The sequence below is a fragment of the Rhipicephalus microplus genome, chromosome X, assembly GCF_043290135.1.
Source record: "Rhipicephalus microplus isolate Deutch F79 chromosome X, USDA_Rmic, whole genome shotgun sequence".
Lineage (NCBI taxonomy): Eukaryota > Metazoa > Arthropoda > Arachnida > Ixodida > Ixodidae > Rhipicephalus > Rhipicephalus microplus.
The window spans coordinates 379519188-379543775 of record NC_134710.1 but is presented as its reverse complement, the minus strand read 5'-3'; the positions used below and the strand labels follow the sequence as shown (position 1 = coordinate 379543775).

The following is a 24588-nucleotide window of genomic DNA, read 5'->3' as shown; positions in this document are numbered from 1 at the left end:
ACCTATCCAAAGTTTTTCACTTCTAGCTCTTATTATAGCGCCTTTATACTTATCTTTATCTAAAATCTCCAGTTTGTTTTTAGTATCTGTTATTTCATTGATAAAGGAGCTAGGTTTCAGAGTTTCTACCTGCAAGAGCAATTGTAATTGCCTTCGAAGGTACTTTTCCGCCTGTTTCTTCTCGAATTTATTTTTGTAGATCGTTCTATTGCATTTATTTTAACCTCTTGTTTGAAAAATTCCCACTTTGTTTCCCAGTCATCTTTTTCATTACCGTTGAGTTTCGTGAGGGCTTCGGCTACATCTTTACCATAAGATTCATCTTTCAAGATATGGCTGTTAGTTTCCACAAGTGCCAGTTAAGTTTCGGAGTCCTGTCTTTAGCGCCAAGTGTGAAACTAATCATACAGTGGTCGTTGAAAGACACTGGTGTAACAACATATTCATCACAGCACATAAGGTCTAGTGATATGTACTCTGTCTAAACGTGCGTGGCTTATACCATGAAAGTGAGTAAATTGAACACTGCAATTAGTCATACATAAACCAACATCATCCGGGCCATTTTCTGCAATCATCTCATTTAAGAACACTGCGCTTCTATCAAATGACTGGGCCGGCTTGGCACGGTCCTCCTTTCTACAAACACAGTAAAAATCACCAAAAAAGGACTACATATTTGTCACATTCCAGTAAGTTACTTATTTCTTCAAAAAAAACTTTGCTTTCACTGTCTCGGTTCGGAGCATAAACGCATATGACGCGCCATTCGAAATTCAAGAAAGAAAAATCGCACTACGTAGCGTCCTTTATCGCTGCTTGCTACACTTTCAACAACGCCTCTCGATCGTCATATGAAGAGCGCACACCCTCCTGATAAGCCATCAGCATGGGATACACAGGTGTTATACAATGAGCGAAAAGGTAACGTCATATGATCGGTATCTTTCTCTGTCGCTATTTTAGTTTCCTGCACAGCAATCACATCCAAGTCATGCTTCGAAAACAGCCTACTCAACTGGTACTGCCGCCTTCTTGAAGCTAATCCGCGTACATTGATTGATATGTGGGGTTTAACGTCCCAAAACCACCATATGATTATGAGAGACGCCGTAGTGGTAATCCGCGTACATTTAAGCTGGCAAAACGCATTGCTCTTTTAAGGTTCAGGCTCATTTTTTTTAAATACAAGTAGCTGCTCACCATACCGTCTTAGCCAAACTCCGTCTATTTAGTGGTCCGGTGCACCTTGGTAGAAGGCGACACATAATGTGTTGTCAAGAGGCCGGTTTTTCCACCCTCTTTTCCCCTTGCGTTATATTATGTTTGACCACCAGTCGCTGCCTCCGAAGGAGAGCTGCTTTCGATGGTGGTTCTTGATTGCTCATATCACATGATTCTGTTGAGGCTGCGTCTCGTGGTCGTTTTCCTCCCGTACCAGGTTCCTCGGCGTCGTGCCACTCCATGGCAACAAACCTCGGCAGGTTCCTAGACAGTTTGAGTAGATGATTCGCTCTCATCTGTTGCAGCGGTTGCGTCGTTTAAAACATCAGTCTCTTTTGCGCTCGTCAATGATTCTGCGGCCGCTTGCATACACGCAGGTTCACTTGTTTTTCCTGCTCGTTTCACATCCATCACGCCTCCTGTACTGAATGTTTTTTCCGCAGAAGTCACCTGTGATTTCGCCGATGCATCCGCAATAGGTTGCATTCCCCCACCGTCAGTTGACCTTGGCGGTTCTATCTGAAATCGCGTCATGCCTGTTTCACTAGGTGTTTTTCCTTCACAAGCCGTTTTTGATTTCACCGATTTTTCTGCTTCGGCCTCGTCCATAGTGAGCTCGGATTTATACATGCTCCTGTGTTCAGTGTAGCTGCTGCATACGTCTTCGTGCAGTTCCCAGGGGCGTGTCCAAAACGCTTGCAAGTGTAACACCGCGGGACTCGACAGTCCCTCTTAATGTGGCCAATCTGCTGGCAGCGCAAACACCGTGGTGCTCTTCCGGTTGCCACAATAAGTGCGTGCTCTCCTCCAACTCGTAACTGGTGAGGCATATCGTCCAGCGTAACGTTAGCCTTCAGCCGGAGCGTCGCGGTTCAAGTCATGGTATTCTACTGTGTGTAGCCGTCAATTCGCCACTTATCCATTCCTACGTCAAGCACCGTCCCGTAGGGGGTCAGTGCATTTAGTACGTCCTCTTCTCGTACGTGGTAGAGCTACCAATGCAACTTCAGACGGACGTCGTGGTGGCTTGGGTCGATTATCATGCATTTGAGGCCTTTCACAGTCAATTGCGGATCAGTTAAAAGTTTCTTTACACCTTCAGGGCTTCTGCACGTCACTGCCTACACGTGGTTCATTTGATAAGCGCCGAGCGCAAGAGCTTCGGTGGGCTCAACACGTCGAAAAAGGGCTCGCGAAAGTCTTCCGCGTGATAAGGTCTTCCATTTACATCCACATGCAGAAAAACAGTGTTCTGAACCACATACCCATTTGGCAGAGGGGGCAAAATAACAGCATAATCCGGGGGCATTTCAATCCTGGAAGCGCGGCTAAGCTGAGCCGCTGATGCCGCTCCTACGGAGCTCATGATACACACGTCCGCACGCTTTCGCAACCGGAAGTGGAATCCTCCACTGAGCTATCGCACCGGCCTTCCCTTCATCCATAAAGTTTCCAACAATACTGACTAGAGGGAACTCTGGCGCTAGTGTCTATGGAAGCTGCAACGCATGGCGCTTCAACGAGCATGGGAATGGTGGGTAGTACACACATTTGTCTAATCTTTGTACTTCTGGCCTGCCTTTGGCTCCGTACATGTTCGTGTGGCTTGGAGCTGTTTTCTTACGAAACAAGTATTAGCAAATGTTCAGCGGTTGCGCTTCACCATTTTATTTTTAAGACTTACTTTCCAAATTGGCTCACGAAGTTCAAAAGGGTTCTATCTTTCTTTCAAAACAAAACCGAAACACAGCAATAAACGGAGCCGCAAGTACAATTCGCCGCCCGCAAGTACGAAGACTAGGTAAATGTGTGTACTACCTATCATTCCCATTGTCGCTGAACGATAGCAACGCCAGAGTGCCCTCTAGTTAAGTTTGAGAAACTCTATGCCTCCATCCAATTTTTGGAGTGTTTATATGTGAATTCAGAAGTATGGATGGATGGCAAGATGGATGGATGGATGGATGGATGGATGGATGGATGGATGGATGGATGGATGGATGGATGGATGGATGGATGGTAGATAAATGGATGAATGGATGGATGGATGGATGGATGGATGGATGGATGGATGGATGGATGGATATGGCTGTACCTTTTAGATCGGGCAGTGGCTAGCGCCACCAAGCCGCTATACTTAATGAACCAAAAACTAGATTTATTTTTTCTTTCAAGTAGTGAGGTTGAGGATTGGTACTTTGCAGTAAAGAATTTCATTTTCACTCATGCCTTGACTTTACCCACCAATCAGATAACCTCCTTCTGGTTAATTCTACCCGCTTAAAGTCTATTTTGCCCTCACTGTCCCTAAACCCCAGTGTGCTTTGAAAAACTCTGCGCCATCATCCTGAACTATAGGGTGAAGCCCTTTACAGAACATTATCAAGTGTTCGGCAGTTTCTTCTTCCTCTCCACACGCACTGCATACCGTGTCTACCCCTTTGTATTTGGCCCGATATGTCTTGGGTTCGCAATCCTGCCGTTCTGGCCTCAAACAGTAGAGAACTACCCCGAGTATTATCATAGATCCTTTCCTTGGCAATTTGCTGCTTGAAAGTTCGCTAGATATCTAGTGCGGACTTCTTATATATGCCAATTCTCCTCATGTCAGTCTCCGTTCCCTTCACCTTCTTTTTATTCACCCGATAGTTCTTTTTTGGTTTGGCCCCCTGCTGTTTTCTAAGTATTCACCTGTAAATTTTCTGGTTAGCTTCCTCCATTTGTATCTACATTCTTCATGTACAAGTAGCTGAAAACCTTCCTAGCCCAACGTTCCTTCCCCGTTTCTCTCAATCGCTGCTCAAATTTTATCTTGCTGCTAGCTTCTCTGCCCTCAAATGATGTCAATCCCGTATCACCTTGTACTCCCTGATTTGGTGTATTCCCGTGAGCTCCTAAAGCAGGCCTACCTATTCAACGTTGCTTAATTTCTAATCTTGCTTGAACTTCTGATCTCATGCACAAGACCGCATTGCCGAACGTCAGACCAGGAACCATGGCCCCTTTCCATATTCCTCTCATAACATCATACCTATTGTAATTCCACGGTGTCCTGCTTTTCCTCACTGCTGCATTGCTGTTACCTTTAGTCACGTATATTTCGTATTCCCTTAGGTACTCGGTCCAATTGCTTATCCCCACGCCCAGATATTTGTATTTGTCTGTTATCTCTAGCGTGACATTCTGTATTCTAAGCTCACAACTTTCATTGTCATTAAGTCAGGACTGCTGCTTTTTTCTTACTGAATCTGAAATCCAACCTATCTCCCTCATTACCACAATTGTCCGCCAATCTCTGCAAATCTTCCTTGTTGTCGGTCATTAGCACTATATCATCTGCGCACACCAATACTGGTAGTGCCTGTTTAATGAGTTTTCCTTGTTTGACGAAAGAGAGGTTGAGGCCCAGTCCACTTCCCTCTAATTTGGCCTCTAATTCTTGTAGGTACAGCATGAATAATAAGGGTGACAGGGGTCACCCCTGACTAAGCCCCCGTTTTACCTCTGTAGGCTTGGATAGCTGTTTTTCCCACTTTATAAATACCTTGCTACCTTTATAGATATCATTTAAAAGATTACTGACTAAATCCTCACGCCTAGTGTGTCCAGTATTCCCCACAATTCCTCTTGAACCACGCTATCGTACGCTCCCTTGATATCCAAAAATGTTAGTCACAGGGGCCTGTGTTCCTTTTCTGCTATTTCAATGCACTGCGTCAGTGAGAACAGATTGTCTTCCAACCTCCTGTGTTTCCGAAACCCATTCTGCAGTTCCCCCAGCACCCCCTCATCCTCTATCCATGCCTGCAGTATTTCCTTTATAATCGGCATCGGCAGCCTGTAGTCCACTGACGCCACTGTTATAGGACGGTAGTTGTTTTTGTTAGCTTTGTCCCCCTTTTCTTTATAGATCATGCTTATCCTGCTAAGTCTCCATCCATCGGTAACTTCTCCATTGATAATTATTTTGCTCACTGCCTCTCTCAAAGCCTGCTTAGACTTCGGACCTAATGTCTTTGTCAGCATAATTGGAATGCCATCTGGGCCTGTTGATGCACTACTAGGAACCCTTTTCTCAGCCTTTTCCCACTCTTGTTGAGAAAATGGAGCCATTGCGCCACTTGATTCATCCTTGTCTATTGTAGTGCATAAAGCACTTTGTTGAAATTTTTTTGTCACCCTTGTTCTTATATATTCAATAGCTTTGTCCCCTTCTAGCCTAGCACCTTGAGTTGTAGTTATAAAGCTCTGCTCTAGGCTCGTCTCATTTCTAAGGAAGTTTATATGGTTCCAAAATTTTGCAGCTGCTTTTCTATCTTTTTTATGTAGTTCTGCCAGCCACTTAGCTCCCTTTCTTCTAATCTTTTCATTGATCAGAAGGGATGCATCCCTTTTACAGCTTAGAAAGATTTCCCATTTTCTTTCAACAACATCCGTCTGTTCACCCCGCTGCTTAGCATGTTTGTGTTCTCTCGAGGCTTCCTGACGTTTTGCTATGGCTCTCTTAACTTCCTCATCCCACCAACTTTTGGGTTTAAATTTGTGTCTTCTTTTCCGGGGTGACTTGTCACGTGCCTTAGCAAGCTCTAGCTCAAACAGTCTAATTAGATTCGTGTATGTCCAAAACTTTTTATTATCCTCAGTGATTACTTTCTAAATTTATTCAGTGGATATTTCAATTTGCCTTTATGAATAAAAATTTTTCTGTAGTTCATCATCTTGTCTCCTTCCCACTTTCACTGCTCTTTAAAAACTTAGCTTGTTACGTTTGTGATCACTACCCAGACTTCTGGAGCCACCTTCATCCATGTGCATTCCCCTGAGCTTATCCTACATCCTGTGTGACATCAGTGCGTAATCTATCGTCGACTGTAACCTTCCTACCTCCCATGTTATTTGCCCTTCACACTTCTCGGTACTGTTGCAAATTATCAAATCAAGCCTTTCACACATATCCATGATCATTTTGCCTGTCGGCTCGGTATACCCATCTATATCTTCTATGTGCGCATTCATATCTCCAGTATAATCATCTCGCACTCTCTAACTAACTCCCGAATGTCATTCGATATACATTGTACCATTGCCTGGTCTTCTTCTCTGGCCTTTGCTCCCGTCCACAAGTACACGAAACCAAGTAGTGTCATATGCTCTGCCACTTTCCCTTTTAGCCATAAATGTTCCTTGCACTCCTGCTTGACCCTTTGCCAGTGTGTACTTTTATGAATGAATGCCCCAATACCACCCCCCTTCCTGCTGCCTTCTGTTCTATTACAATATTCCCACGCCTAGTCCGCATTGTTAGGAGGTTGTTCCATGTACCTGAGATGTGTTTCTACAAAACCGTATAGCATCGGCCCTTCCACCCTTAGCTGTTCTTCTATCTCTTTCCACTTCAGCCTGTTCCTACCACCCTGCATGTTAATATACCCTATGTCTGAATTGGCTCGGAGGAGTGTCAGTCAGCGCCATCTATAAGCCAAGCGGCGAGTGTGAAACACCCTTTTATGCGCATGTGTGGCGTCACGTAGCACGTGAAGTTATTACCAGCGGGCACCAGCGGGCAGTTGACCAACAGTCCCTCGTATGACACCAAGTCTGCCAGTACGAGACCCTCGTAAATCAATGAGGGAATAAGGGAATAGGGGAATCTAACCACTCTAACTCGATGCTCTAACCACTGAGATAGCTCAGTGGTTAAAGCATCGAACGCGTTATTCGAAGGTCGCAGTTTCGATTCTTGCTCATGGCTGGTTATTTTTTAAACCACTTTTCTTTCTTATTCACATTCCATTTGTTCTAATAAATTCCCCTATACATTCCTTGGCATCACTGTCTGTTAGATCTCATTATTATTGTGTCAAAAACACGGAAAAACGAGCCCATAGTTATACACGTCTATCCCTTATTCATTAACGAGGGTCTCGTACTGGCAGACTTGGTGTCATTAGGTTGTATACGACGGACTGTTGGTCCGCTGTCCACTCGTAATAAGTTCACGTGCTACGTGACGCCACACATGCACATAAAAGGGTGTTTCACACTCGCCGCTTGGCTTATAGATGGCGCTGACCGACAGTCCTATTTCTAAATTCACACATAAACTCAAAAAAGTGGATGGAGGGAAGGCCGCTGTGATAGCTGAGTGGTTAGAGCATCGAACGCGTTATTCGAATGTTGTAGGTTCAATTCCTGCTCATGGCTGCTTATTTTTTCACCCACTTTTCTTTCTTATTTATATTCCATTGGTTCTAATAACTTCCCCTGTACATTCTTTGGCATTACTGTCTGTTAGATATGAACATATATATATATATATATATATATATATATATATATATATATATATATATATATATATATATATATATATTGGCTCTAGCTTTACCCTCCCTGCATGAAATGCACTCATTTCCCTTTTCCTAGTCTAGGTCAGTATTCGAACCCACGAAACAGCACCATCTCGGTAACATTACCAATCTTTAAGGTTCCGCTTTTCTTTTATTTGTGAACCGGATACAATTACAGGGCCAGAAACATATGTTATAGAAGCTTTACAGTTCGAATAAAAATGTTTCTTTTTTTCCGCAGCTAAGTATCATCTTCGTCCTACGCTTCGCATTCACGTGGCTACAGTGGCTAGAATAGGGAAGTGTGATGAGCACGCCGGCTAGCGCGTAACACCTTGGGAGAAAATTACCAGATGGCGCTGGCACACGTGTGCACGTCACCCAAGGCGGCGATGCACTGCGCAGAGACGGTAATCAACCACACGTGCGGCCAATGTGAAAGATTTAAATTATATTTTTGCTCGTGCATGGCCTCAAATGGTGACCGAGAAAATATACTAATTAGCTTCTGGAAAACAGAATGCTTACGGTGCGCGACTGAACTGAAATATCGTCAGGTCGACAAGATGCCGAAAGTGAGCGTGTGACGGCACTGAAACGTTTTGTTGATGTGAAGTGGTAGAAGAACGGAACGATGAACTCAGTTGTTAGCCAATGCTTGCAACACTTTCCACGTTGAACTAACATTTCCTCAAGCACTAATCTGTAAATAAAGCCCACAATTCAAAATGTCATACTCAGAGACGAAAATCACGAGTGGCATTTGGATGAAATTCTTTTATTCTCTGCACGCACGTCATACAACGCATTTCTTTGTAGTGACTATCTGTTTACAACAATGCATTCTCAATAATTTGTCGCTCGTCCTTTTCATCCTCAAGAAAAAATGTTTTATAGTTCACAAGCGTCTTATAGAACATTGGGCTGCAAGCCAACGTGATGCGCCTGAGCTTCAGGTACTTTCTATTTTCACGGGAAGATGCTCGCTCCTTGTGGAGTACCTTTGTGTAAAAAGGAAATGTGTGAGCAGAGTAAAACTTGTTTACTTGATTGGCGAGGCTCGGACCAAGTTTTGCGCAGCCCAGTGCAACATTTTTTTTCAAGCAGAAAACAAGCTTTTGCAAGCTGTCACTGTGAAGCTCGTTGTAGCTAAACCACTTTGAAAAAGTGATTTCAAAGGCGTCAACAAACGCGAACAGCTTCTTCTAAAGGCCTACCCATAGATGCCCACACGAGAGGGGCAAAAGCGGTTGGCCACCTGGGAGGGGGGCACAGAATCTGTTCTATACGCTGACTAGGCAGCGGGGCACTCTTTTAGTCATCTAAAAGGGGTGAGTAAAATCTGCCTCATACACTGATTTAATAGGAAGGAGGCAACCTGCAATGAACCTTCGCCCCCTCCCCCCCCTGAACGGCAAGCGCGCCCATGGGTCTACCAGTTCCTTTCAATGCGGACAATTTCGCCAATTACAGTGTGCTCAAAGTGCCGGGAGATGTACCGCTCGCTTAAATACAGCTCGCACACAGCCGAGTTTTCTTGAAGCATCTTCTCAGCACGCGGGATCACTCTCCGCCACTGCGCTAACAGAGCTTCGTCGTTCGCAACGCCGAACAACGCATGCTTTTTTTTGCTGACTTGTAGCCTGTAGTGAGCCCCGGTACGAATCAATGGCTTGGTTTTCGCGCCATGAGAATGCATACGCAAGCATTGGTGTTAGAGTGCCACCGCAATTAAAAAAAGACGAGGACAAATGCGCCCGACGAAACTGTCGGAAACATGCAAACAACGTATAAACGATTGCGCGCACCTCCATGCGGCTCCTCCTCGGAGGCTTCAGTGCGCTCCATAGGCGCCGCTTGCCACTTATCACACTTTCCTATCCTAGCCACTGTAACGTGGCTGCCAGCGTGAACACTCCGCGAGACGTTCGATTTTGCTTCACTGTCATCATCCCTACTGGCCGCTTACTTGAATCCAAATCCAGGTCTTTAAGCCCACCGCACGTCGTGTTCTGGTCACGTCATCAGCGTATGAAGGACTCCGTGAAAGGCTTGTCTACCGCACCACTAGCGAATGCAATGTTTACGCTAGCTTCGGCTCTGAAGAATTCGTTCATTGCACGTTTCATTGGCCACGCTTCCGGTGACTTGGACTGGAACGTAGCCGAGGAGGAGTTTACTAACCAATCCACCGCGATGCTTAGAAACCACAAGGGGGCTGTTCCAGATACCGGGAATCGCCGAGTGTCACGCCTCAAGGCACATTGCCGTAACCATTCGAGCTGGACGAGTCTAGGAAGCAGATTCCGGAGCTGCCGACGAAGACGCTCTGAACAGCAAGTCGTACCTTCCCTTAGCTCTACAATGTTGGCATACCCCGGCGCACTTGTCTTCAAGGCGGCGTCAACCCCTTCGCATATGTTATCGCCAGTTCGCTATGGCAGGCTTTTGTCGCGTAGGCAACGCCCACCATCAATGTAAGGAAAAATTTGGTCTTCGAAGCTGCCACGCCCTTGTCACAGGCCCACCATGAAGCAGTGGATCGTTAAAGCGAATCTTCGGTTGCCTTTTAAAACCTGGCAAGCGCAAGACTTTACTTCGCATGACCGAATCATCCTCCGAGACGCCTAGCGCATGGCTAGAGCTGGCACAGCGATCTGTATCGCACGCCGCCGGTGACGATGACGTCATTTCGGTGACGCGGAATGTCGAGTACGCGGACAACTCTGGACCCTTCACCGGCTGTTCAAGCAGCGTTATCAAGCGTCCTAGAGCAAGCCGACACCATAAACTTCCCACGCTAACCCGGGTACCAGGACGCTTGCACACTACGGTAAGTCATAACCACTGTAGTCATTAAGGCCACGACAAGCGTCTGTTTCCACCAGCCCGTCACACGTTCTCGGGCGTCTAACGAGCCAATACAAACTTCAGTTATCGAGCCCCTCATCGACTAAAGCTGCAGAGGAAACGAAGACGTCGCTATGCGCACCTGTAGCGTACTCGTATAGCACCACGCCGGCGGCTGATGCACCTTCAACTCGCACACGCCACATACCTTCATCGTTTTTCTGTTTCAGGCTGCAGTTGCCCGGGTGAAGGCAAGCGAGCGGTCACATCTCCGACGAGCAGAGGTGTACCGAGGAGTTCACGACCTGTGATGCGCGGCGAATACATCATCGGGCAACCGGCAACCGAGTGACTAGGCCCAGTAGAGCACCGTAAACGCCGTGGACAACTTCGGGGTAGTGAGACCGAACTGATGGCTACTTACATGGATCGAGGCCGGACAGCGTCGTCCACACGTTGAGCCCACGAACCACAGCCTGGCGTTATCAACGGCCTACCTATGTTTCTGAACATTGTAAATATTTGAATAGTTAGATTTTTTGGTTGCAGCTAAAGTTTCAATTCCTGTAGGTCGTAATAAATGTCTTACGAAGCGAATGCACCTTTTACTTAAGGGTGAAGGGGGTGTATTAGGTGTTTGATACGCCTGGGTGCTCTCGAGCTTAACCCCTTAACTTGGGTTAAACCAAAATTAGTAAAGGAGGGTAAGATGATTTGACGAATACGACCTGCTGCTCATGACATGATTGTCACAATCCCGTCGTTTACGTCCTCAAACACTTTTCAACAGAGGGTGGCAAATACCTGCGGGTGTTACGTGCCACTAGTGTGTGGTTACGTGCAAGCAGTGATTGACAGTTTACATCAACCCAGGAATGGGGAGTACAGCCATAGGTAATTTTAACGCGTGAGCATCAACAAAAATTGTTTTAATCTTGTAACCTTCAAAAACCGTGGGGGGGGGCGTGGGGGGGACTCATGGACAGACCGTTGGCAGGAGCACACCACCACTTCATCTTCAGTTTTTGCCGAACCTTGCGATCTTAAGGGCTTCACATAAGAAGCGGGGGGGGGGACGCTGCAGCTGGGTGCCTTGATGCTTGCTCTTGCACGCATTGGGGACACTGCGCTGCGGCGATTCTTCACCTCCTTGTAAAACACCAAACAATGTACAAGATAGGGCATGCCTGTGGTGGCAATGATGAAATCACCTAATACATCGTGGTGCACACATGCATATGCAAGACTCGTCGGTATTTGCATGCGTTGCACGATACATTTAAAAATACCTCATTTACACTCACACAATTGCTGTGCCCAGATTTCAGAGTTGGTTTTACAGAAAGTGTGTTGTCCTTGACAGTTGAGAAATTGAAACAAGACCCTTGGGACACTTGCGAATGATGTCTTTCCTAGCCTGAGATCAAGGGGAGTCATGGCAGAAAGCTACCATGAGGGATAAGGCAGAAAGCTGGATGCCACTAATGCCATGGAAACTTGAATAAACATTGAGTAAACATTTTGTCAAATTGGATGGCTATTATTATAATATAGAAGCTAAAGTTAACTAGTAGAGGGACCCACAAGTGGCGAGATCTTTCTCAGCTTTACAAGTTTAGAAGCTCAAGGAGTGCTTCACCATGGTTGGATAGCGATGCAGGTCAGTAAAGGTGAATTTGTCAATCTGGCGAACACTGGGATTACGCCGATGTTGCATAAACGTTTATTGCATTATTAACCATGCAAATCAGAAAAGGTGTTTTCACTCAAAGTAAGTTTGACAGATCTTCTATAAAGGGAAAAGACTTTAAACCTATTGCCACGTTCCATTTCCCAAGTTTTTGTTATCGTCCCAAAACACCACACGACTCTCAGCGCAAACCGCGCCTGCAGTTTTGGAGAAGGTTCCGGACTGTAGTAGATCATTTCGATAAGATCGCTCCCACTGTGCGAACGGTACAGTGTGTTCTGGAACCTACGCCACCGCCAGCGATAACGCTAGAACATTCGACGGCAAGAGTATAAATGCCGACACGCTTCGCCGCTTGTGAGTTGTTGAACAAAGGCCGACGCTCCGTTCACCGCTATCAGTCCGACACTGCTATCTGTGCGAGACTGCTGCTGTAATTGTACTTTCCGTTTACCGGGCACAGGTTCGCCCAAATAAACAGTTAAATCCCAACACGAAGTCTCCTGTCTTCGGCCACGTCATGACCCCGTGACATCTGGTGGAGGTGCTGGGTATCGATCCCAGTACCTCTCGCATAGGTGATCCTCAATTCGGACAGAGTACGCTGCATAGTTTTTAAACACTTTATTTACACTCTGTTCTGGTATGTTCTTATGGCTAAAGTATACAGCAAAGTGTTGGTCAGAAGGCACCTAAAAGGTAAGGAGGCAGACACAGCACACAATCCAAGCTGCCAGATTATATTTTCTTTGCTGCAGAATGCCTTGAGTCCCGATGATGTGCTGCCTCTCACAGAAAAAAATATAAAGACTTGAAAGCAGTGCACGCTGCACATAGCTCAGTTGACCAGGAACAGACGTGGGCAGTCGCAGATTGAAGGCACAGACGTGAAAATTGCTCAGTCCAGAGGCACAAACTGAAGTACGCTTTGTGGGACAGGCTTGTCGATTGCCTCCAGGTCCACAAAGTCATCTGTATAAATGGTGGATGAGAATGAGCACATACCAAGAAAATTTTACTCGCAGCTTTGGATTGAGGCTAAATTAGAGTTTAGTCATATCGGGGTGACATGTTTTATAAGAAGGTGTTCCATACAGTCAGCTGCATTATATCTCCTTCAGGCACAATGTCTACCTTTCAGGACAAGACATTTCCATGAAAGAGCAATAAAAACAGATTTGGACTCATTTAACCCTCACCCTAATCAGAGAGAGATTTCATTTCTCTTCAACGGCCCCGCCGCGGTAGTCTAGTGGCTAAGGTACTCGGCTGCTGACCCGCAGGGCGCGGGTTCGAATCCCGGCTGCGGCGGCTGCGTTTCCAATGGAGGCGGAAATGTTGTAGGCCCTTGTGCTCAGATTTGGGTGCACGTTAAAGAACCCCAGGTGGTCGAAATATCCGGAGCCCTCCACTACGGCGTCTCTCATAATCTTATGGTGAATTTGGGATTTTAAACCCCACATATCAATCATTCAATTATTTTTCTTCAACGCGCACGTATTTTTGCAGAAAGTAAGCTTTTCTGAAGACATACCTATCATTGCGGAGTGGCTCAACGTGTTGTATTCTGGAATCGACATCAAAAATAGTGTATCATTCGTTGCCTCGCAGTTAATACCACTTATAGCAAATTGTACATGTACTATTTAAAGTCCTTCTACTAATAAATAAACATATCTTTTTACGCCGTAATTCCATGTACTTACTAAAGAATGCTTTTTAACATAGAACCAGATTTTACGGTGTGCCTCGCAATATGGTATGTCTCACAATACAGCACAAAAGTTTGACAAGACAACACATCACAATTCACACCTTGTTGTGACAATGCATGAGGGACAACTTACACCCGCGTTATCGCCACCGTAAGCTTTTATTTAGGCGTTCCGGCTCATTTAGGCGGTTCTGCAGTGTAACACACAATGTGACACTTTCTATTGTATCACACCCCTATATAATGCCACTGACCTCGTGACCATAGTAATCATGTCATTCTGTTGGAATGCGAAGGCATAATTCTGGCTTCAAAGACGCAGTTGAAGAGGACCACATTCTAGTTCTAGATGCCTTTGATCTCATCGGAGTACAATGAACAGGATGCATATTGTGATAAGAACCGAGACATGCACAAGTAGGTATAAGTTCGTGACAAATTTTTTAAATGAGGGACAAATAAAGTGTACTACCAAGGATTAGCTGGAGATGGTCACGGTAATAATACGAAGAATCTTGAACGTAGTGCCACAGGCATGGAACGAGGTTTAGCCATGCCAATGCGAGTATGTGCCATGGTGTGAAAAAAGAAGAGGACTGTTGGTGTGCTCGTGCTCTAACGTTCGGTTCGGCTCGACGTCCAGCGCTGCTCCTGTGAACAGACGTTGTGGTCGTTCGGTAATCATGTGACATTTTCTGGCGGAGGTGCTGGGTAGTGTTGTATGCACTGCAATCAGCAGCAAGGTCCCGACACTAGCCGCGACTTGGAAGAACCAGCTGACCTACTGCGTAGCAAGCGACAACTAGGCCTACCTCCTGAATTCGGACCATTTCCACAACTCTGCAGTACTATGGCTAGTGCGGGAACGCAAACCCAAAAAACATCAATGCTGCCTCGTCCATGGTTCTTCAATGCCCCGCGAACCCCGAAGCCGTTCCACGGTGACCTTTACGAGGATGTCGACGACTGGCTTGACGACTACAACCGTTGCGGCAGCGTCAACGAGCGGAACGAGCAGCGAAAGCTTCGGTATGTCTACTTTTATCTCGAGGACTGTGCACGCACTTGGTTCAAAAACCACGAAGCCACTATGACAACCTGGCCAGAGTTTCGCAACCTGCTGCGGAATTCCTCCCGAAGCTCTGACCGAAAGGAGCAAGCGGAACGGCTCCTCAATTCCCGAAACCAGCGTCCGAACGAGAGTGTTGCCATGTTCGTTGAGGACATGTCGTGGCTGTTCAGGTGAGCTGACTCCTCAATGACTGAACAGAAGAAGGTGCGCCTCCTAATGCAGCGAGTGAAAGTGCAGCTGTTTGCGGGACTAGTGCGGAACCCTCCCAGCTCTGTAGAGGATTTCCTCCGCGAAGCCACGACAATGGAGAGAATGCTAAGGCAGCGTTCGTACCAGTAAGAGCGTCCTGGCAGTCTTTCGTCAGTGTCGTTGGCCCTGCCAACACCTGACATCACGACTGTAAGAGACCTGACGGAGCTCGTGCGCAGTATTGTGCGCGAGGAGCTGCAAAAGCTGAACGTGGTGTCTTCTCCACCCCATGTTGCTGCTCTAACGGATGTCGTTCGCGAAGAGGTCCGGCAGCTGCTGCACCCCGTGACGACTCCCGCGTGCAGCCGAAGTCCAACCCATGGCGGCCCCGCGTCCAGCCAAAGCTCCGCTATAAACGTACGCCAAAGCAGTACCTACTCCTGCACCAGCTGTTGGCTATTCGTTCCGTCCGTCCACCCTGCAGACGGCGCCGTCATTCTACTCAGGACCACCGCAGTACGGCATCCCACCCATTACACGAAAATACAGTGTATGGCGTTCTCCCGACAACCGGCCTCTATGATATCACTGTGGTGAACCAGGTCACATCTACCGTGAGTGCGTATACAGGCACATGGGTCTTCCTGGCTTTCGTCCGGATGCTTGTCGACCCAGAGATGGTGAGCGGCCCCGTGCTATCGCCGAATACTTGGCAAGCCAACGATCCTCAACCCTTCCGTGTCACCAATCCCGCTCACCGTCTCCACGGCGTTCCACGTCACCCGGCCAACAATCTACCTTTGCGGACGTCCTTGCAGGAAGATAGCCTAGATACACAATCCCGCGCCGGGGAAACTAAGAACAGCGACATCTGGGGGTGAGGCTGCTGTTGATCGACCGTTACAAGACCCTTCCCCGATCTGCCTGCCGACATCCGACGATATCCTTTCACCGACGTGTGCCATCGACGACAAACGTGTATCTGCTCGCATCTCTGTCCTTGTCGACAACCACCCGCTGACCGCTCTGGTAGATACGGGTGCCGATTATTCCGTTATAAGCGCTGACCTCGCTGCACAGTTCAGAAAGGCAACGACACCTTGGGGACATGGAACCAACCTCCGGACTGCGGGAGGTGACCTATTGACACCGCTGAGAATGTGCACTTCCCGCCTTCGAATTCGTGAGACGACGTACATTGTTTCCTTCGTTGTATTGCGCGAATGCTCCCAAAACCTGATTCTCGGAATGGATACTCTTCGCGAGCATGGAGCCATTATTAACCTTCGCTACCTGCTCATAACGTTATCTAAGGACCATACAGCCCTAAAAAAGGATGCAGTTGCGCAGATCACAACACTTCGAATTGCTGATGACACTATCGCACTTCCGCCGCGAGCCAGTATGTTGGTAACTGTGGAGAGCGACTGTGACAACAAGAGTAGTGGCATCGCGGAAACTAACCTCTCGGTGCTCTTGGCTCGGCACATTTGTGTCGCGCGCGCTATCGTCCAACTGAAACATCGGAGGACTGAGCTTCTGATCACGAATTTTGGCGGCCAGTACCAACACTTGGCAAAGTGAACAGCGACCGCGAGCTTTGAAGCCATCGATGACGAAGAATGTTCCACTATCGCTCCGATTGTCGCTGCTGCCGAAGGTAACACTGCATTAGCCAGTACAGTGGACGTGAATTGCCAGCTATCCTCTGCGCAGCAGCAGCAGATACGCATGATTTTACGTACGTATAGTGACTGCTTTGCGTCCACCTCCAAAATCAAGCAGACCCCAACCGTGAAGCACCGCATTATAACGCACCCTACCGAACGGCCTATAAGACAGCACGCCGACAGCGTGTCGCAAAAAGAACAAGAGGCAATACGTTTTCAAGTGAAACAGATGCTGGACGACGACGTCATCAAATCCTCGAATAGTCCACGGGAGTCACCCGTCGTACTTGTTAAAAAGAAAGACGGCACTCTTCGATTTTGCGTCGATTACCGCAAACTCAACAAGGTGACAAATAGAGATGTCTACCCTCTCCCACGCAGAGATGATTCACTGGATCGACTTCGACATACTCGATATTTTTTATCAATGGGTTTACGCAGCGGCTACTGGCAGATCGAGGTCGATGAACGCGACAGGGAAAAACAGCATTCATAACTCCCGTTGGCCTCCACGAATTCAAAGTGTTACCGTTTGGATTGTGCTCTGCACCGGCAACGTCCCAAAGGATGATGGACACAGTCCTGTCCGGTCTGAAGTGGGAATCCTGCCTCGTGTATTTAGACGACGTTGTTTTTTAAACATTTGAGCAACATTTACAACGACTCCAGTCCGTCTTCGTCGCTATTCGATCCGCAGGCCTATTGCTAAAACCGGAGAAGTGTCATTTCGGCTACGAAGAACTGAAGTTCTTCGGCCACCTTATCAGTCACGATATTCTACCAGACCCAGAAAAGACCATGGCCGTTGCTGCATTTCCTCCACCTTCGAACAAACGGTGTTTGCGCCGGTTTTTTGGGTCTCTGCGCCTACTACAGGCCCTTTGTTCAGAGCTTTGCCAACATCGCTGAACCCCTTACCCGTTTAAAGAAGGAGGATGCTCCTTTTGTGTGGGGTCCAGAGCAGAGAGCCGCTTTTTCCAAGCTTCAATAGTGCCTTCAGAGTGAACCCTTACTAGGGCACTTTGATAAAGATGCCGCCACCAAACTTCACACTGACACAAGCAACATCGGTCTTGGTGCAGTGCTCGTCCAGTGGCAAGACGGCACTGAACGTCCCATCGCTTATGCTAGTCGCATTCTGTCATCTGCGGACACTAACTACTCGACCACGGAGAAGGAATGTCTTGCTGTTATTTGGGCGATAACAAAGTTCCGACCGTATCTGTGTGGCCGTCCATTCAGAGTAGTTACGGACCATCATGCCATCTGTTGGCTGGCCAATCTCAAGGACCCTTCAGGGTGCCTCGCGAGGTGGAGCCTGCGCCTTCAAGAATTTGAGGTTACAGTCGTCTACAAGTCGGGCTGCAGGCACACTGATGCTGATTGCCTTTCGCGCGCTCCCCTCACTACGACATCAACTGACGATGATACCGATGGCGATTTTCTTTGTGCAGTCAGTGAATCTGACTTGGCCCAACAACAGTGGAATGATTCAGAGATCCGACAACTTATCAAATACCTTCAAGGTCACAGTTCGAGTCCACAATCGGCATTCGCACGTTCAGGGTCATTTTGTCTCCGCAACGACATCGTCTACAAAAAGTACTTCGAACCTTATGCGACTGAATACCTCCTCGTCGTTCCACCAGGGCTACGTGCTGACATTTTATCTGCCTACCACGACGAGCCTTCCTCCGGCCACCTAGGATTCGCACGTACCCTTGCCCGGATTAGGACTCGCTACTACTGGCCAAAGCTCACCCAGGATGTCAAGCATTACTTTAAAACGTGCAATCATTGCCAGCGCCGTAAAGCCCCACCTGTGTGCCCTGCTGGTTTATTGAAACCCGTTGCACCCCCGTCACAACCGTTTGAACGAATCAGCATGGACTTGCTTGGACACTTCCCGAAGTCACATGATGGCAACCGCTGGATCGTAGTCGCTACTCACTATTTAACGAGGTACTGCGAAACGAAAAGCCTTACAACGAGGCACCGCCAATGAGATTGCGTATTTTTTTCATCAACAACATCGTCCTCGGCCATGGAGCACCAACAGTTCTTATCAGTGACCGTGGAACAGCCTTTACAGCCCGATTGATGCAAGACGTCACAAGACTTAGTGGAACAGCTCATCGCAAAACGACTGCATACCATCCACAAACCAACGGTCTGACGGAGAGATTAAACAAGACGCTCGCTGGCATGTTATCTATGTACGTTGACCGCGATCACAAAAACTGGGACGAAATTTTGCCATACGTAACGTTCGCTTACAACACTGCGGTTCAAGAGACTACGGGTTTCACTCCCTTCCGGTCGCTTCGCGGTCGAGAAGCAGTTACGATGCTGGATGCCATGCTCTTGCCTGACCTGACCGATATTCCTACTGATGGGAACGAATTTATCCGGCTTGCCGACGCGGCCCGCCAGCTTGCGTTCGAGCGGATCCGAAAACAACAGCGCATCGACTCGCAGAGGTACAACTCCTGTCATCGCTATGTCATTTACCAACCCGGTGATCTGGTGTGGCTGTGGATCCCCGTTCGCCAAAGGGGCCGCTCGGAAAAGTTACTTCATCGCTACTTCGGTCCTTATAGAGTACTACGGCGCCTCACCGATGTCAAATACGAAATACTGCTTGAAGACACAACTCGGCGATCTCGATGTTCCCAGCAGGCGGACATTGTTCATGTGTCATGGATAAAGCCAACTACCCCCGAGCCACCTGACATTGCTTCATCATGCGTCTTTGTGCGTGTACGCGATTACTTTACCTTTTAATCCGCATTGGTCATCGGGGTGGTACTTTTTTTTCGAAGGGGGGTAATGCCACAGACATGGAACGAGGTTTAGCCATGCCAATGCGAGTATGTGCCAAGGTGTGAAAAAAGAAGAGGACTGCTGGTGTGCTCGTGCTGTAACGTTCGGTTTGGCTCGACATCCAGCGCTGCTCCTGTGAACAGACGTTGTGGTCGTTCTGTAATCACGTGACAGTATGTACCAAAATCGAGATATGACATTGAAGCATGACGTAGTGGAGTGCTGCGGAAATTTCAACCACCAGCCTCAACCATTTCACCTCCTTTGAAATGTGACCGCCACGACCGGGATCGAAACTGCAACTTTTGGGTCAACTGCCAAGCACTCAAACCGCTGTTTTATTGATGTGGACAGCTAGTAGTGGTCAGGTGAAACACTTGACCGTGTTATATGACTAATCTATCACCCTCATCTTTCGACATTTCAGAAGACTGAACTAATACATATTTACATCAAGTGATAAACTTGAAGGAAGAAAAATGATAAGAGCTCCTAGGTATCTTACTTCCCCTGTTGTCGTGACATAGGGAAAGTGAAGGCGAATGTCTGATGCGATGTACTAAACCTTCACAAAAGTGCACCATGAAATCGGACAGAGCTTGCCAGATTTGTGGCAGGAGCATAGAAAGCCTCACTATGGGTCATACGAACGTGTCAAGCAAAAGACAAATCTGAAACAGCAGCGCTGTCTGCGAGATGCCATTTCGCAGATGACAATTTTCAGCATCCTGTTTGTACTGGTAATGAGAGAGCAAACAACAGAAAACCAAACAATGAGAGACACTTGCGACACGCTACGTGCCCAGTAAGTGTGAGTCTGTTCTCCAAAAGGTTGTGCTGCCTCGATTCTGCACCAACTCGACAAGAGTTACGGTAATTTTTGCATCGCTCTTGGTGTCCAGTGAAATCCTGGCAGCAAAAGTAGCTTTGTTCGAGAATACTCGGACAATGCCCGCGCACGCACGTTTCCCGTCCCGTTGAGCCATGTTCCGCGGCAGCTCCAGCTGCAAATTTCTCCTACAATGATGCATCATCACCGCGTCGTCTGCCAGCGCGCATAGGCTGGCGGAATCGCGCCACGCTCCACAGTGAACCTCAGCAGTGCCGTGGTGGCTTGCACTCGTGTCGTGGCCGGTCCAGCCAAACAAACCGCACTGCACGCGCCGTGCTCCGCTGAACGTAGGGCACCGCAAGAGTGCACAAAAATCTACATCGATGCCGCCAGCCAAAGATCCCATGAGATTCCACAGTAGTTTTGCCATTTCAGGTTGCCATTTGCAGAAACATTTTTACGACACAAGGTAGTTTTTAGTAACATGCACCAACATCAGCATCACCAAGAGTGATTGTGCCAGGACAACACAAGCAAGCATAGCCACGCATTACCACAGTGGACATTTCTGGAGTGAGCTTATGCTTGCTGTGACACTAAATTCAATGTCTCCATTCTGAAACAACCTCAGCACTCAGCCTGGAAAAGTAATTTTTCAAGTGCTCACCTTCCATGTAGCCCAAGTCCAGCACGGGCGGGGGTGGAATTTCTGGGGGAATCGGTGAAACAACCACCACGCTGCGCCTAAGATGCTGCCTCGCGCCACGCAGGTCCCTAAACACCTCGAAGTGCTTGTCCTCCAGTTTGAATTCCTCAGGCAAGTCGAAGAAGCTCTCTGCAGAGAACGCGGAAAAGTGGTAGAATGCGAAAGGTATAGCTCACCACAAATAATTTATATTTATGTAATTTGCTCAAGAAAGGGGTATAGAAGTATAGTACTTCTTCGTTAGGCCCTTGCAAATACTCGCATATTTCGAATATTTGAACGAATATGACAGTATAAGAAATCACATAAATGCAAAGTTATTAAAAATAAATAGACCAGACCTCTACATGTTACAGAAACGGGGTCTATAGTTGTTTACTTGACAAAAATTCAAGGGTTTTCAAGGACTTTTAAAGCTATGTGTGCAAAGTCTCAGGGACTACACTGTCCGTTAAAAACCCAATTACCACGTGTTCAGGAGAAGATGAAGGCTTCAAATATCTAGAATTGATCGAAAAAGGGTAACATCACTGGATCAGATGTCGAAAACATGGCTCCAATGTGATTTTCTTACTAGACAACTTTCAATCAAAGTTTCTCAGACTTGCATAGGTAATCACTTTCAGTATGACACAAGTTGCAAACTTTCACTCGGATAGGAAAAACTATGGAACAAATTATACAATACCTTGTTGCTTTTTCCTAATTTTCGCATCAATATCCACTATCTCCTGCTGCTTGTTCGTGGCAGTCTTCCTAAGGACGTTTGACTTGATGCACATCAGGTCTCTAATTGTCTCTGCATTCTCTGCATACAAGCCTGTTGTAGCTGTAAATTCTTCTACAGCAGCTTCTATTTTCCTTTTTTTGTAAGCATTGCGCACCTATTCCTGAGTGCAAGATTAATTTTTGTGTTTCTCTTCCTCCTGCTCCTGCCTTTTTAGAGTTTCCAGGAATCCATGGTATTGGTTCCTTGAAGAAGTTACCAATTTTAATTCTTTTATGATGGGCACAAAAAAAGAAATAAAAGGATTTCGAAGGATTTGTGAAAATTCCACCACATTCAATGCCTTGAAAATACTTTATGAACTTTTGAAACTCAAGGGTATTCAAGGATTTCAAGAACCCATGTGAACTCTGAACAAAATAGGTAGTAACTTATTACAATTACTTTAAAACTCAGTTGATCATAGAGGTGAAGTACAGTCCCCAAAAATAACTGAGTATTTACAGAAACAAAAATCAATTACTGTTGCATTACTTTGCTTGACTACTTTATTCACATAACACAAGCACACAAGGTTACTCAAACTACAACGAACTATTGCTGCTTGCATGGTCAAGAGGTTCGGAAGCTTGCGTGAAGGCTGGGTGGCTTACCGTGGCTGCTACAATGTAGTGTTACAGCTTTTTTCAATGAGAGTTCATTATCAAAGTTGTGGTTGCGGATTCTTCCATGTTTTTTTTCATTAGGAGGTAAGCTCCTACAATAAACACTATCTTAATCCATGCGATAGAGGGAAGGGTTATGTCACGTAGGAACACCATGCACACCAGCCTGTGGTTGAGTACTGCTTTGATGCTAGTGTCGATGTCCTCTATGAAGCGTCACGCTTTGCTGTGGCTTATTCTTGGGTATTGTGTTGCTGGTAAGACCAATAAAAAAGTGAGAAAAAAAGGCTCTGACGAGGGAGGGGGCCTACAAAGCAGTTTCACAAGTTTTAGGACAAAAGCTGCTGTAGAAAACTGGTTACGTGTTTATTTTGGAAAAAAATGTGACAACCTGTAATCAATTGCAAGAATGTCATTGAATTTTCCAGCATATTACAGTTTCTGAAAAGTAACCGATTATATTATGAAACTACAAAATGTAATTGATTACAAAGAATCTAACTTACTGAGTTATTACAACTCTGAAATGTAACCGCATGTAGTCCTCCCTGTAAAGATGGCTTCAATGCAGTAGAGAGTTGCTGTTCTGTGATTGTATATCCACCTATATGCATCTTTAAACAAAGCAGTGTTGCGTTTGGCGGGCCACTCTTTTGCCGCGGACGCCAAAACGGAAGAAAAGCAGCCGCCTCATTTTGTGGAGATAAGAAGCAGCGTCAAAACGCCCTGCTGTTTCTATGTATGGGCACTGCACGGCTGAAATTACACTACGGAGCACCGCTGACGCCACGTGTTGCGCAGAGAGGCGACACGTGGCGTCTTCTTACCCCGGTAAAAGACACAATACCATGCTTCCGCCGATTACAAACGTCGGACCACCACACTGTGCGTCTGACTGGTGAGCCACCGACTCTCGAATCAGTACGAGATGTCCAGGTATGGCCCCTCGAAGGCGCCTAAATCGCGATCGCCGTTCGACAAAGCTTGGGTGGTCGGCGCGAGCGGCGAGATGACAAACACATTTCACCTCGCTCGCTGGGAGCAAGATTCGCCAGAGGAGGCAGCATCGCCGGGACCATACTTGTGTTTGGTTTGTGTATGTGTGTTTGTTAGGGGTGGTGCCGGCATAATGACACTAGTGTGTGCTGCGCGGCATGTTACGGGACAGTGTCATAAGGACCTGTTCCGCGATCTAGAGATCGGGGGAGATCAGACTGTATTTATTCAGCCCTTGCGGGATGCTTAGAAAAGTTCACGTAGTTCAATAGACAGCCTTTTTCAATGTAGAGCTTTCAATGCAGAGCTTCGGGTTAGAGAGCCCGTGCCAAGTAAATATTGTAAATAAACCCTCCCTACGAAGTTCAACCTCCTTCTGCCTCGAAGTCTTAATCCCGGATCTCCGGTGCCGCAAACCCCGGTCGCAACAGCAGGCAGTGTAGCTGCGCTAACAAAGTCACGAAAACTTAAAGTATATTACATCAAAAGACTGGCAAAAGAAGTCTCTGGCTTTCCCATTGTCTGCCGTTGACTGGGCTGGTGTACACTCCAAGACTTCACTTTGAGAGCTGTCACCACACCATAATTATCAGGGGAGGCACCCCATACCTTACTCAGTTGGAAATGCATATACCGCCATTCCACAAATGTTTTCAACAGTAACGGCTGCCGGGGACTTACAATACTGCATTCCGAGAACTGCCTACTTCCCCGAATTTCACTCCCGACAAGCTGGAGAGCAAAAGGAAGCACTTCTGAAAAGCAGTACATCGCTTTGTTATCAACGTATGTTTAACTTCAACGCTATACTACATAACGGGATCAAGAAAAGGGGTACTGGCGATTGTGATGATCACTAAAATGACTACATATTTGCTGGGAAAATGCTCGTAAGCCAAAAAACGCAGCAGGTGACCAGAGAATCGTACAACGGGCTCTGAAACAACAACAACAAAAAAAGCCCAAATCCGCCTATTATAGATGAAACTGGCTCCTTTGGTTAGGACTCCCAACGAGCACAGTGAACAACAGTACAGTGTACTTTAACTGTCTTGCTGTCAACTTATGCAAGCAACGCAT

General features: G+C 46.9%; 2 protein-coding genes across 3 annotated transcripts in view; one reads left to right on the top strand and one right to left on the bottom strand.

The window, feature by feature from the left end:
• The first annotated feature begins 9819 nt into the window (after nt 1–9819).
• On the top strand, nt 9820–11032 carry LOC142777316 (uncharacterized). The gene is made up of 2 exons (XM_075881620.1): nt 9820–10407; nt 10655–11032. Exons 1-2 carry the CDS (start codon nt 10177–10179, stop codon nt 10733–10735), a joined length of 312 nt encoding a protein of 103 aa, XP_075737735.1. The 5' UTR covers nt 9820–10176; the 3' UTR covers nt 10736–11032.
• Nucleotides 11033–12723: 1691 nt separating this feature from the next.
• Nucleotides 12724–24588, bottom strand: part of LOC142761657 (uncharacterized) — a 48692-nt gene continuing 36827 nt past the window's right edge. For both annotated transcript variants that reach the window (XM_037434593.2, XM_075880042.1), the window contains exons 7-8: nt 21082–21249; nt 12724–13086 (exon numbers count right to left, since the gene is read on the bottom strand). In XM_037434593.2, coding sequence (XP_037290490.2) covers nt 13013–13086; nt 21082–21249 — 242 coding nt within the window. In that variant the 3' untranslated portion in view covers nt 12724–13012. The remainder of the gene's footprint in view (nt 13087–21081; nt 21250–24588) is intronic.

What these genes read in the sequence shown, in the direction of transcription:
- LOC142777316 (XM_075881620.1), top strand. Translation starts at nt 10,177, where the DNA reads ATGACCGAATCATCCTCCGAGACGCCTAGCGCATGGCTAGAGCTGGCA. An exon ending in CAGGACGCTTGCACACTACG is followed by an intron (nt 10,408 to 10,654) that starts GTAAGTCATAAC and finishes TTTCTGTTTCAG; the next exon opens with GCTGCAGTTGCCCGGGTGAA.